Source organism: Loxodonta africana, chromosome 9, assembly GCF_030014295.1.
Source record: "Loxodonta africana isolate mLoxAfr1 chromosome 9, mLoxAfr1.hap2, whole genome shotgun sequence".
Taxonomy (NCBI): domain Eukaryota; kingdom Metazoa; phylum Chordata; class Mammalia; order Proboscidea; family Elephantidae; genus Loxodonta; species Loxodonta africana.
In genome coordinates this window covers 23457022-23472023 of record NC_087350.1, presented here as the reverse complement: position 1 = coordinate 23472023, position 15002 = coordinate 23457022, and the positions used below count along the sequence as shown (strand labels likewise).

Below are 15002 nucleotides of genomic sequence, written 5' to 3'. Positions count from 1 at the left end.
AATGTAATCCACCACATAAATAAAACAAAAGACAAAAACCACATGATTTTATCAACTGATGCAGAAAAGGCATCTGACAAAGTCCAACACCCATTTATGACAAAAACTCTCACCAAAATAGGAACTGAAGGAAAATTCCTCAACATAATAAAGGGCATCTATGCAAAGCCAACAGCCAACATCACTCTAAATGGAGAGAACCTGAAAGCATTTCCCTTGAGAACAGAAACCAGACAAGGATGCCCTTTCTCACCGCTCTTATTCAACATTGTGCTAGAAGTCCTAGCCAGGGCAATTAGGCTAGACAAAGAAATAAAAGGCATCCGGATTGGCAAGGAGGAAGTAAAATTATCTCTATTTGCAGATGACATGATCTTATACCCAGAAAACCCTAAGGAATCCTCCAGAAAACTACTGAAACTAATAGAAGAGTTTGGCAGAGTCTCAGGTTATAAGATAAACATACAAAAATCACTTGGATTCCTCTACATCAACAAAAAGAACATCGAAGAGGAAATAACCAAATCAATACCATTCACAGTAGCCCCCAAGAAGATAAAATACTTAGGAATAAATCTTACCAAGGATATAAAAGACCTATACAAAGAAAACTACAAAGCTCTACTACAAGAAATTCAAAAGGACATACTTAAGTGGAAAAACATACCTTGCTCATGGATAGGAAGACTTAACATAGTAAAAATGTCTATTCTACCAAAAGCCATCTATACATACAATGCACTTCCGATCCAAATTCTAATGTCATTTTTTAAGGTGTCAGAGAAACAAATCACCAATTTCATATGGAAGGGAAAGAAGCCTCGGATAAGCAAAGCACTACTGAAAAAGAAGAAGAAAGTGGGAGGCCTCACTCTACCTGATTTCAGAACCTATTATACAGCCACAGTAGTCAAAACAGCCTGGTACTGGTACAACAACAGGCACATAGACCAATGGAACAGAATTGAGAACCCAGATACAAATCCATCCACATATGAGCAACTGATATTTGACAAAGGCCCAGTGTCAGTTAACTGGGGAAAAGATAGTCTTTTTAACAAATGGTGCTAGCATAACTGGATATCCATTTGCAAAAAAATGAAACAGGACCCATACCTCACACCATGCACAAAAACTAACTCCAAGTGGATCAAAGACCTAAACATAAAGACTAAAACGATAAAGATCATGGAAGAAAAAATAGGGACAACCTTAGGAGCCCTAATACAAGGCATAAACAGAATACAAAACATTACCAAAAATGATGAAGAGAAACCAGATAACTGGGAGCTCCTAAAAATCAAACACCTATGCTCATCTAAAGACTTCACCAAAAGAGTAAAAAGACCACCTACAGACTGGGAAAGAATTTTCAGCTATGACATCTCCGACCAGTGCCTGATCTCTAAAATCTACATGATTCTGTCAAAACTCAACCATAAAAAGACAAACAACCCAATCAAGAAGTGGGCAAAGGATATGAACACACACTTCACTAAAGAAGATATTCAGGCAGACAACAGATACTTGAGAAAATGCTCTCGATCATTAGCCATTAGAGAAATGCAGATTAAAACTACGATGAGATTCCATCTCACTCCAACAAGGCTGGCATTAATCCAAAAAACACAAAATAATAAATGCTGGAGAGGCTGCGGAGAGATTGGAACTCTTATACACTGCTGGTGGGAATGTAAAATGGTACAACCACTTTGGAAATCTATCTGGCGTTATCTTAAACAGTTAGAAATAGAACTACCATACAACCCAGAAATCCCACTCCTAGGAATATACCCTAGAGAAACAAGAGCCTCCACACAAACAGATATATGCACACCCGTGTTTATTGCAGCTCTGTTTACAATAGCAAAAAGCTGGAAGCAACCAAGGTGTCCATCAACGGATGAATGGGTAAATAAATTGTGGTATATTCACACAATGGAATACTATGCAGCGATAAAGAACAGTGACGAATCTCTGAAACATTTCATAACATGGAGGAACCTGGAAGGCATTATGCTGAGCGAAATCAGTCAGAGGCAAAAGGACAAATATTGTATAAGACCACTATTATAAGATTTTGAGAAATAGTATAAACTGAGAAGAACACATACTTCATACTTTTGTGGTTACGAGGGGGGAGGGAGGCAGGGAGGGAGAGGGTTTTTTTACTGATTAATTAGCTGAAAAGAACTCCTTTCAGTGAAGGGAAGGACAATACTCAATACATGGAAGGTCAGCTCAACTGGACTGGACTGGACCAAAAGCAAAGAAGTTTCCGGGATAAACTGAATACTTCAAAGGTCAGCGGAGCAAGGGCGGGGGTTTGGGAACCATGCTTTAAGGGGACTTCTAAGTCAATTGGCAAAATAATTCTATTACGAAAACATTCTGCATCCCACTTTGAAATGTGGCGTCTGGGGTCTTAAAAGCTAACAAGCGGCCATCTAAGATGCATCAATTGGTCTCAACCCACCTGGAGCAAAGGAGAATGAAGAACACCAAGGTCACACGACAACTAAGAGCCCAAGAGACAGAAAGGGCCACATGAACCAGAGACCTACATCATCCTGAGAACAGAAGAACTAGTTGGTGCCCAGCCACAATCGATGACTGCCCTCACAGGGAGCACAATAGAGAACCCCTGAGGGAGCAGGAGATCAGTGGGATGCAGACCCCAAATTCTCATAAAAAGACCATACTTAATGGTCTGGATGTGACTAGAGGAATCCCAGCTGTCATGGTCCCCAAACCTTCTGTTGGCACAGGACAGGAACCATCGCCGAAGACAATTCATCAGACATGAAAGGGACTGGACAGTGGGTGGGAGAGAGATGCTGATGAAGAGTGAGCTAATTATATCAGGTGGACACTTGAGACTGTGTTGGCATCTCCTGTCTGGAGGGGGCATGGGAGGACAGAGAGAGTTGGAGGCTGCAAAGGTTTCACGAAAGGAGAGACTGGAAGGGCTGACTCATTAGGGGGAGAGCAAGTGGGAGTAAGGAGTAAGATGTATATTAACTTATATGTGACAGACTGACTTGATTTGTAAACATTCACTTGAAGCTCAATAAAAGTTAAAAAAGAAAAAAAACAAACCTGCTGCCATTACGTCGATTCTGACTCATAGAGACTCTATCAGACAGAGTAGAACTGCCCTATAGGGTTTTCGAGGAATGCCTGGTAGATTCAAACTGCTGACCTTTTGGTTAGCAGCCGTAGCTCTTAACCACTACACCACCAAGGTTTCCTACTAACCATTAGAGAAATGCAAGTTAAAACCACAATGGGATACCATCTCGCCTCGACATTACTGGCATGAATCAAAAAAACAAGAAATAACAAATGCCGGGAGAGGTTGCAGGGAGCTTGGAACTCTTATGCACTGCTGGTGGGAATGTAAAATGGTACAACCAGCATGGAAAACAACATGGTGCTTCCTTAATAACCTAGAAATAGAAACACCATACAATCAGCAACTCATTCCTCTGAATATCTCTTCGAGAAATAATGGCCGTCACATGGATAAACATATGCACACCCATGTTCGTTGAGGCATTATTCACAATAGCAAAAAGATGGAAAAAAAAAAACTAAGTCCCTGTCTTGGGTTGAAATGTGTCCCCCAAAAATATGTGCCAATTTGGTTAGGCCATGATTCCCAGTATTGTGTGGCTGTCCTCCATTTTGTGATTGTTAATTTTATGTTAACAGCATTAGGGTGGAATTGTAACACCACCCTTACTCAGGTCACCTCCCCGATCCAAGGTAAAGGGAGCTTCCCTGGGATATGGCTTGTACCACATATCTCTCAAGAGATAAAAGGAAAGGGAAGCACACAGAGAGTTGGGGACCTCACACCACCAATAAGGCAGCGCCAGGAGCAGAGCATGTCCTTTGGACTCGGGGTCCCTGCGTGAAGAAGCTCCTAGTCAGGGGGAACATTGATGAGAAGGCCAACAGAGAAAGAATGTCTTCCTCTGGAGCTGATGCCCTGAATTTAGAAATTTCTCTTTGTTAAAGCATCCACTTGTGGTAATTCTGTTATGGCAGCACTAGATGACTAAGACATAATTTGGTACCGAGAGTGGGGTGCTGCTCTAACAGATCCCTAAAATGTGGAAGTGGTTTGGAAACTGTGAACACATAGAGTTGCGACAGCGGCAGAGAACCAGCGCAGCAGAGAACCTGCAGCAGCAGAGAAGCGGCAACAGCAGAGAATCTAGGCAACCAGCGCCAGATACCGGTGGAGCCAACCCACAGAGTGAGACAGCTGAATGCCTGTGCACAAGAGGCTTCCTAGGCACTTATCGGTGGAGCTAGGCTTTCTGAGTCCACGGAGCCAGGGAGCTGAGTGCCTGTGTGCAAGAGGCTTCTTGGAGGAGTGAAGTACCTCCGGGCACTTATCGGTGGAGCTACAGAGGTTTGGACCACTTGCCCCAGCAGGGCAGATGCAGGCATGAGGCCTGAAGAGCCGAGAGCCCAAGAAACCATGAAGCAGAAACTGGAGACAAAAAACACAAGAAGCTGAGCTGCCGAAGTCTCAAAAGGTATGGCCATGACCTCTGGGGTTTCAAAGGGTGAAGCCATGGCCTCTGGTGTTTCTAAGGGTGAAGCTGCCACTCAGATGGACTAGGAGAATTGTGCAAGGGAGCAGAGCTGCTGTTCCAGTGGGCCTGGAAGGCGGAGCTGAAGCCCAGGGTCAAGGGGCCTCCACTCAGAATCCGGAGAGCGTGGCCAATACCTAGAGTATGGAGGGCAGGATAATTGTGTGAATTGTCTCAAAGAACAAAGGATTATTTTCAAAGCTTTGAGGGCTAACGTAATGTGTTCTGCTGACTTGCTTGGTGCCTATGATGCCTTCTATCTCTTCAGTTTCTCCCATTTGTAATGGAAATGTCTAGCTTGTGCCTGTTCTGCCATTGTACCATTGGAAGCAAATAACGCAGTTCATAAGAAAAACGTTCTACATTCTACTTTGGTGAGTAGCGTCTGGGGTCTTAAAAGCTTCCTAGCAGGCATCTAAGGTATGTCTATTGGTCCCATCCCATCCAGAGCAAAGAAGAATGAAGAAAAACAAAGACACAGGAAAATATTAGTCCAAAGGACTAAAAGGCTATATGAACCACAGCCTTTACCAGCCTGAGACCAGAACTACATGGTGCCGGGCTACATCCACCAACCGCTCTGATGCAGATCACAATGGAGGATCCCAGAGAGAGCAGGAGAAAAATGTGTAACAAAATTCACATTCACAAAAAAAGACCAGACTATGGCACCCAGACACCCTGCAAACTCATAACTGAAGCCACTCCCAAAGTCCACCTCTCAGCCAAAGCTTAGAGGGGCCTATAAAACAAACAATAACACACATGAGGAATGTGCTTTTTTAGTTCAATCAACTATATCAGACCAAATGGGCAACACCTGCCCAAAAGCAAAGGTGAGAAGGCAGAAAGGGACAGAAAACCTGGATGAATGGACACGGGGAACTCGGGGTAGAAAAGGAGAGAGTGCTCACATATTGCAGGGATTACAACCAATGTCAGAAAATAATTTGTGTATAAATTTTTGAATGAGACACTCATTTGTACTGTAAACTTTCACCTAAAGCACAATAAAATTAACAAAAAGATACCAAAACTACACACAATTAGAGGAGATACAAGAAATAACAAGGATATCTAGGTATTAAAATTTGGGGGATACAGCATTAACATGTAATCAAGAGCAAATTCAAAACTTAAATGCTTTGATCATCAGAGAAAAATCAATTGAAAAAGTTAGAATGTGGAAAAAATCAGCCCTGCAGGCAGTTAAAGAGACAGAATAAAACAGAAATTAATAAATAACATAAATATTTGTTGAAACAATGAATAAAGCCAACAGCTTTTTTAAAATAAAATTATCTCTCAAGTTCAAACAAAAAATAAAGAAAACGAGGTAACAAGGAAGTACATATATTGTAGACATCACATACAAATCTCAGCTAAAGAATTTGAAAATCTAAATGTCACTTATATAAGAAAATAAAAATTATCAAGCCTTCCTCAGTAAGCAGAAAACCAGACTACGCTGAGAGTCATAGAAAGCCCTGAAAAAGTTATCCAGTAGCTCTTCCTTCCTTCCCAAAAAAGGAACAACAGAATCAGACACTTTCAGAGGTGCATTCTTTCTAAAGTTCATGAGAACATTTAAATATAATTTACCAGATTCAAAACATTGGGGTGGGGGGTTAATATCTTTTTATTTAATTCTTCAAAGTTAGTATCACCCTGCTTTCAAAACTGGAAAGCAGGGTGATAGTTCTCCAAAAAAGGAAACTGATATGTTTCACTTCTGACCTCAGATGCAAAACTTTAAAAAAATACTAAGAAATCAAAAACAGCTGAATATTGAAAAACTAATATACATGACCAAATGGACTTATTCCTAAAATGCAAAGATGGCTTAATATTAGAATCATTGTTAATACAATACAGCACAACTGCAGCATTGTATGGTCACACTGATAAATGTTTAAAAAAGATTAATAAGATAATTCTGATTTTAAAACTCAGTAAAAATTAAGATTCTTTACAGTGAGAAAGAGTATGTATCTTGCAACGACCTAAAAGATTTAAATGTTAACGCGAGCTGCATTCATATTAAAGTCAAAATAAAACAAGAAGGTCCAATATCTCCTTTTTGTTTTAAACATTCTCAATATTCTTTCCGAAACTAACAAAACAATGAAAGATACACAGACTAAGAATAAGGAAGAATTCTAGGTAGCTTCCAAGAAAATCCAAAGTTATCCACTAAGAAACTATGAGAACTAATAAGGAAGCTGAGTAAGGAGGCTGGTTTTCAGGTAATACACTCAAAGCAATAGCTTTCTTAATTATTAAGTAATAACCAGCTTGAAAACAGGGAGGACTATTCCTTCACAGTAGAAACAAATAAAAATATCCAAAATACTCAAGAATAAAGGTCAACAGAAATATACAAAACTTAAAAGAAGGAAGCTAAAACATTAGGTGAGGGCATAAAAAACTTGAATAAACAAAACTATACACCATGTTCCTAAGTGGCAAGACTTAATAAAAAAGTCAATCTCTCTCAAATTATTCTAGACGTTTAATGCAATGGGAATTCCTTTGGCACTTGATAAAATTACTCTGAATAATACCCAGAACAAACTATTCAGGAGAAATAAACAGGTACAAAAAAAGTTTTCAAATTGTTTCTGGGGAAAAAATACCGGACATTCAATGATACTATAAAGTCAAAATAATTAAAAAACAAAGTGCAGTAGAGCAACAAGGATGTGAAACTTGATTGACTATAAAGTCAAAAAACAAGTGAAAACTTTAAAACAGTTTCAATTAAGGTAATTTTTAAAGTTATATGAAAGCTTAATGACAGGAAACAAATATTTCCAAGAAAGATTATATTCAATGATTAGTAGTTATCATCTAAAATCACAAAAGAGTGCGAACACGAAGAACATTCATGTCACTATTTGTGAAAATCAATATAATCACTGAATCTTTCATCAAAATATACATATTTAAAAAATAAATCATTTAAAAGTTAGGTTACTTAAAACATTTTAAAATCCTTGAAAATGTTTAAACTATACCACGTATTATGCTACCTAATCTTCCTATGACTATTACATTAAATAAATGAATCTGACTAAAGCTTTTATCCCATATGTGTGAAGTAATTGTGGAGTACAGTCGTCCCTCGGTATCCCCGGGGGATTGGTTCCAGCAGCCCCCTCAGATATCAAAATCCGTGGATGCTCAAGTCCCTTATATAAAATGGCATAGTATTTGCATATAACTTACGCACATCCTCTCCCGTACACTTAAAATCATCTCTACGTTACTTATAATACCTAATACAATGTAAATGCTATATAAATAGTTGTTTCATCAAAACTGAAGACCTGCTCTGGAAGGCAGCCCTTCTCTTTTCTGAGTTTCTGGAGCTCTTCTGGGAATGCTGATGCTGCCTGGGCATCAGCAGATGTGGATTTGAGTGATCTTGACGTTCTGGAGGCTGGAGCACCTTACAGAGCTAGCCAGCCATCCCTTCCTAGCCTGAAACTCCTTCCTCTCCCTCTCCTCACAGCCCCTCACGCTTAGCCTTGGAGGGATTGATTTGACCATCTAATTGCTTGTTAGGAGTCATTTTTTCACAAAGACAAAGGGTGCACCCAATACAAGTAGTGAAGCAACAACACAGGAGGCGAACAACGATCAAACAAGGAGTACTGGAGAGAGACTGGGGATCTGTCAGATGGCGTGAGGCTACAGCAGGGGCTGCTACACAGCACTGCGTTCATGGGGATTCAGTGTAGTGCTCAGTGCAGGAAATTCAAATTCTGCATTTTGGAGCTTTCTCCCCTCCCCGCCATCACCAATATTTTCGATCCGGGATTAGCTGAATCTGCAGATGCGGAACCCACAGACAGATCTGTAGCGCCGACTGTTTACCATTATTTCTTATTTTCCCAATAAGCGATGATAACTGAAAACAACTTTAACTTTTCCATCTCCTGAAAGCTTCAATTTTCAGAAACGCCCTTTTTAAGGAGTATCATCATAGACATGCTTTTAACAACTTAGAGCATTGTTCTGTGTGTTTGCACAAAGATCTTAAATCCCATAAGATACAAATCACTATTATACTTTCAAAATATATACGTATAATCACTCATAACGTGAACTTAGAAAAAGAAATATGTGTACCTTTGTAAGACTCTCTAACTATAAGCCATTAGAAACCTGTAAGTCGTGAGAAATTTATTTAGAAAATTTCTGAACTTAGACACAGAAACAGAAGCATGCGAAGTACGTGAAGAATGTTGTTCTTGACTTTGACCTGGCATGCTGTGATAAAAGAATACATATCTAGTTAATCTTTGTAAACTAGCCTTGAGACATAAATCTAAATAATCTCCCTAATCTCTAACCTTGAAGAAAAACTGTGACATTCGGGTAATCTCTAACCCTGGAGAAAATGATGTAACTAACACACTAGTCTTTGACGTCACACTGGCTCTTACTGTGTGAGGACAAGGTAAGAATTTCACATATAAACACTGAATTTCTGCTCACTCACTGAGAGAAGGCGGAGGCAAAGGGATCTTTCTTTTTTCTTTCTCTCTGAAGACCGAGAGCCTGCTGAGAATCTGCCCACTGCCACCAACCTCTGCTGTGCTCAAGCCGTGGTCAAGCTTTCTTCAGGAGACCTCTCATAAAAGGTAAAAAAGCCTTCAATCTAATGATTTGGACTCTAACCACTGAACTAACATTGTAATTGTTAATTCTGATTCTCCGGTTCCAAATGGAAAGTCTTCTTGCATGCCCTGCCGAGACTACTCTGCGATAAATGAGTTTACGCATGATAAACCGGAGTGTCTCTCTATTAATTTTCTAAGATAAAATTCTATACTACAAGTAACTATTTGAAACATTTAAAATGGCTTTTCATGCCTCAGTTGTTAAAAGCTTTCAATCTCTACAAAAATGATTGAGGCCTCTAAGATTTGGTTAATTTGCCTTATACAATATACAAGTTTTTACTCAATCCCCAGTGCAAGTTTTTTGTGTGTAAAAAAAAAAAAAATTATTTTCTTTTATACAAAAATTTACTATTGTTAAATTAAATACTTGAAACTTAATGTCTCAATTTCAAGTTACTGATACTGGGTTTACATAATTATACTATCTTCCACTGACAATGTTTGACTTAAAAGACCAGATACCTGACAACCCTTAATTCTGTATTAATTAAATTTCTAAACCCTAAATTCTTAAATGAGGCTATACTTAAGATTTTTGCTGACACGACATCAGAGTTTTAAAAACTGCCTTGTGAGAAAAACAGCAGAGACAATCAATGAGATAAAACGGTGGCTCTTTGAAAAGGTCCATAAAACTGACAAACATCTACACTAAACCCAAAAAGAAAACCACTCAGTGCCGTCGAGTCGATTCCGACTCATATCAACCCTAAAGGGAAGAGTAGAACTGCCCCATAGAGTTTCCAAGGAGTGCCTGGCGGATTCGAACTGCCAACCCTTTGGCTAGCAGCCATAGCACTTAACCACTACACCACCAGGGTTTCCCTAGCAAGACTAGCAAAGTAAAAATGAGAGAAGACACAAACTACCAATACCAAGAATGAAACGGGATATACTACTACAAACCCTGCAGACATCAAATCAATAATAAAGGAATACTATAAACCTTGGTGGCGTAGTGGTTAAGCACTACGGCTGCTAACCAAGAGGTCGGCAGTTCAAATCCACCAAGTGCTCCTTGGAGACTCTATGGGGCAGTTCTCCTCTGTCCTATAGGATCACTATGAGTCGGAATCAACTCAACGGCAGTGGGTTTGGTTTGCTTTGGGTTTATGAACAGCTCTACACAAACATTCTACAACTCAGATTAAATGGACCAATTCCTCAAAAAGCACAAACTACAACTCACTCAATATGAACTAGATAAATCGTATACCCCTATAGCTATTAAGAGGAGCCCTGTGGCACAGTGGTTAAGGGCTCGGCTGCTAACTGAAAGGTCAGTGGTTCGGACCCCAGCTGCTCCAACGGAGAAAGATGCGGCAGTCTGTGTCCCTAAAACTTACAGCCTTGGAAGTCCTATGGGGCAGTTCTATCCTGTCCTATAGGGTCACTGTAAGTCAGAATAGACTTGACAGCAGTGGGTTTAGGTTTGGTGAATATAACTGTTAAAGGAGCCCTGGTGGCACAGTGGTTAAAGCACTCAGCTACTAATGGCAAGGTTGGTGATCTGAACCCACCAGCTGCTCTGTGGGAGGAAGATGCAGCAGTTGGCTTCCATAAAGATTTATAGCCTTGGAGACCATTTGAGGCAGTTCTGCTCCGTCATATTGGATTGTGATGAATCAGAATCAACTCAACAGCAACGGGCTTGAGTTTTTTGGTATGCCTATTAAAGAAATCCAATTTCTAACTTTAAACACTTTCCCCAAAAGAAATCTCCAGGCCAGATGGTTTCGCTGGAGAATTCTACCAAACGTTTAAGAAAGAATTAATACCAATTCCACATAAACTCTTCCAGGAAATAAGGGAGTGGGAACACGAATACTTCCCAAGGTGTTTTATGAAGACAGTATTACCATGAGACCAAAACCAGATACTGTACAAAAGAGGGAGACAAAAGACTAGTATCTTTCATTAATACAAGTGTAAAAATTCCTGTAAAATATCAGAAAACAGAATTCAGCAATATATAAGAATTATGCACTATGACCAGGTTTATTCCAGCCTCCTTCAATATTCAAGAATCAATCAATGTAATACACCATATCAGGCTAAAGAAGAGAAATCACACGATCATATCAATTGATGCAGAAAATGCAGGTGACAAAATTCAACACTCATTCATTACAAAAACTCTCAAGAAATTACAAATAGTAGGAAATTTCTTCAACTACATTCAAGAATTAATAGAAAACCTATAACAAATATCATACTTCCTGATGAACTATAAAGAAGTAGCACAAGGGAGATCTTTGCAGTGATGGAATCATTCTGTATCTTGATTGTGGTGATCATCACAAAAATCTACAAATGTGATAAAACGGCATAGAACTATACACTCTCATTTTACCAGTGTCAATTTCCAGGTTTTGATCTTGTTCTACAGTTATTTAAGATATAACCATTACAGACTTGGTGAAAAGAACATGGGACCTTACAGTAATTTTTCAACTTCTTGTGACTCTATAATTATTTCAAAATTATTGTATCAAAATAAAAGACCACTTCATGCAATTCTCTTCTGGATAAACTGATATTTAAAATTTAATTTTAAGCAACATTCATAATAAATCTTTAATTGTACTCTTTGTGGATGATACCAACCATACCCATTAGGGCTTGCCTCAGCAAGGGTAGTAACTCTTTTCACCAACAAATCAACCCTTAGCCAATTTTGAATTTTGCATAATAAACATCTGAATTTTGAGAGCTAGGGAAAAAAAGGAAGAATGTTCAAACATTACAAAAATGTTGGTAACATTTTTTTAAAAACTCTGTCTTACAATTAAGATGCCTGCAAGTTCTGTCAATCAGGAAAGAAAACGGTCTTACCATAATTAAACTGACTGTTGGACTTTTCACAGTTAATGATGTTAAACCTGTAAGCAACACCTGGCCTCATTCCACTGACTTCAAAGTAAAACCACTGATGATAATGATTGCTGTTTATATCTGAGTTCAGAATAAGATCATATTCATTTCTGAAAGGAGAAGATTAAAGAATTCTGATGAAAATTAGAAAAATACGTGTACACACAAAATGAGGAAATTCTAAATGACTTACTTTCTAATTTGAATTACTTTGCGCAGATTCCCAGATTCAAATTTGGAGTTAAACTTCAAAATATCTGCTTCTTCTGGAATGATGTAACTAAATAAATTGTTGGAAGTTTAATAAAATACACTGCATTTAAACAAGTGAGGAAAAAGAAATAAATAAAACTATGCTACAGATTAAAAATATACCACAACCTCTGTTATCCTCTTTGTTTTTGTTTTTCTTTTTTAAAGCAAAGAACATAACCAGCACAGGCAAAACACAAACTCTGGCTAATTTTTATAGACAAAAAAAATATAATTAGAGACGTATTCCTAGGTTTACAGTGAAGCACAGGTGAATTAGTGTTATTTCTACAATACCCATTATCATATAGACAAGAGCAGATGGATTTTAAAAATTCCTATGACCTGTATGAGTAGCAGTAATTCTAATAAACTATGCTGTTTTCAGTTAAAAAATATTCTTTTAAATTTAGAGGGCTTCATTATCTATCAGCTTATTTAATTAGCACCAAAAAGGAATAGGCACTGTTACCATTTTACATATTACTTTAGTACTATTTACTGAAAGCCTAATAAGCGTCAGACACTGCTCTAGTTATTCATCTGTTTAGGTCCCTGATTTATCACAAATATTCTTGCTCTTTCAGAGCTTACATTCTACTAGAGAAAAACTAAGACTCCAGAAGGCTAAATGATTTTGCCCAAAGTCATTTCAGTTACAAACAGCACGGAATGCCACACTCAGGGTTTTCGGGTTTCTGTTTTTACCATATATCTGCCTGATCTACCTGACACAGAATTATAAATTGTGAAATAATCAAGAGATTTATAAAGAGATTAGATGTGTCTTTTTTAAGAATATTATCTCATATTCAGTCATTAGCTCTGATATAGCCTTTACACTCACCTCCCTAACAAAAACCTTAAAGAAGTCTTTTATTTTCTCTAAATAAGATCAGTAAAATATGACATTTCCTAAAAAATTTAAATGCTGGTAGGGGGAAATCCGCTGAGGGCTAAGAGAAATTCTCATTTGAAGGAGGCAAATGACATTCAACATTTGTAATTTTCATTTATTTACTTATATTCAAATCCTAAAGTGCAATGATGTCGGTAACAATCCTAAAGAGTAAAAGACACAAACACTTACACCAGGGATGAGAAATGGCTCCAAAGGCCAGGCAGGTTAACTTAAACGACTGAAGCAGGTTGTAAGCAGGAAGAGACAAGAGGAAGTGGTGGGAACTGTGAAGAATTAGCAAGCATGTGTTCCTTCTAAAGCAGAAGACAATCTGGCTCCCCAAGGAAATGAAGGCCCAACACCGAGGGACAAGCTAGAATTTCCCAGGAATCAGTGCGGCTAATGCCATTTTTTTAAAAAACAAAGCATCAGTTTGTGATCTCTGCCTTAAACCTATTAAAAATACACCTAAGAACAAACAAAAGCTTATGACATCATCAGTTTTATGTAAATAATCATGATTCACCATTACATCTCTGCCAAAAGATGAAAATAAAGAGAGGATAAACTAGATAGAAGTAAATTATAATTTTTATCTTTTAAAATACCACTGAAATTTTAAAGTAAAAATAAAACTAAGTAAAAAAAAAAATCAAACTTACTTTGGGTTATCTAAGTCATACACCACTCGATCTATGATATCACTCTGATGTATCAGTCTCTCAATATCTTGAGCAATTTTTGTCCTGAAATCATAAAATAGAAGTCTGAACAATGTCTGACCAAAATTCATTATTATATATGCCAGTATACAACTTTCTCCAAAATAAGTTTTGGCAAAAAAGTGTAAATGATAAAAATTTTACAAAAAAGGAAAACTAATTCCTCTATATGTTTTGCTAGAAAAATTATCAATACATAACAAAAGTCAGTATTTATCAGAGTCCAAAAACAAGCCAAACTCACTGCTGTCAATTCCGACTCGGAGCAACCCTATAGGACAGAGTAGAACTGCCCCACAGAGTTTCCAAGGAGCACCAGGTGGATTTGAACTGCCAACCTTTTGATTAAGCAGCTGTAGCTCTTAACCACTGCGCCACCAGAGTTTCTATCAGAGTCCAGATTCTAGTAAATAACCACACAGAATGCAGCCATAAATCCAATAGTAAAAAAAAAAAAACCCCACCCTGAATATCTATTATACCTTTCTACATAGTGTAGATTCACATGAGTAATTCTGAAAAGTAACAGCATTATTAGAAGTGGTAAAGACCTGAAAAATCTGGGATTATATAGGGAGATTTCTTTTTTAAACACAACCAAACAGGAATTTCATCAAAATGGAATTGGCAACCTGCTCGCCTGTCTTATTTTGAGTGAAGTTGAATATATCTTTGTGGTTAAGAAAAACCAAACCAAACCCGTTGCTGTCGAGTCAATTCCAACACATAGTGACACCTATAGGACAGAAAATTGCCCCATAGGGTTTCCAAAGAGCAGCTGGTGGATCTGAACTACCCACCTTTTGGTTAGAGCCGTAGCTCCTAACCACTACACCACCAGGGCTGCTTGTTATTATATTTTATTTATAAATATAAGTTATTATATTTTATAATAAACTTGCATTATAAAATACAGCTAGATTTTTTTTAAAAAACCACACAGACATCCGTTAAG

At 38.0% G+C, this 15002-nt stretch overlaps 1 protein-coding gene across 12 annotated transcripts in view; it reads right to left on the bottom strand.

The window, feature by feature from the left end:
- AGTPBP1 (ATP/GTP binding carboxypeptidase 1) overlaps positions 1-15002 on the bottom strand; it is a 195495-nt gene that overhangs the window by 81671 nt on the left and 98822 nt on the right. For 11 of the 12 annotated variants that reach the window (XM_023544716.2, XM_064291168.1, XM_010587484.3 and 8 more), the window contains 3 exons: positions 13988-14071; positions 12366-12452; positions 12134-12282 (listed from right to left, as the gene is read on the bottom strand). In XM_023544716.2, the coding sequence (XP_023400484.1) occupies positions 12134-12282; positions 12366-12452; positions 13988-14071 (320 nt within the window). The remainder of the gene's footprint in view (positions 1-12133; positions 12283-12365; positions 12453-13987; positions 14072-15002) is intronic. The other variant, XM_023544714.2, reaches the window with a different exon arrangement.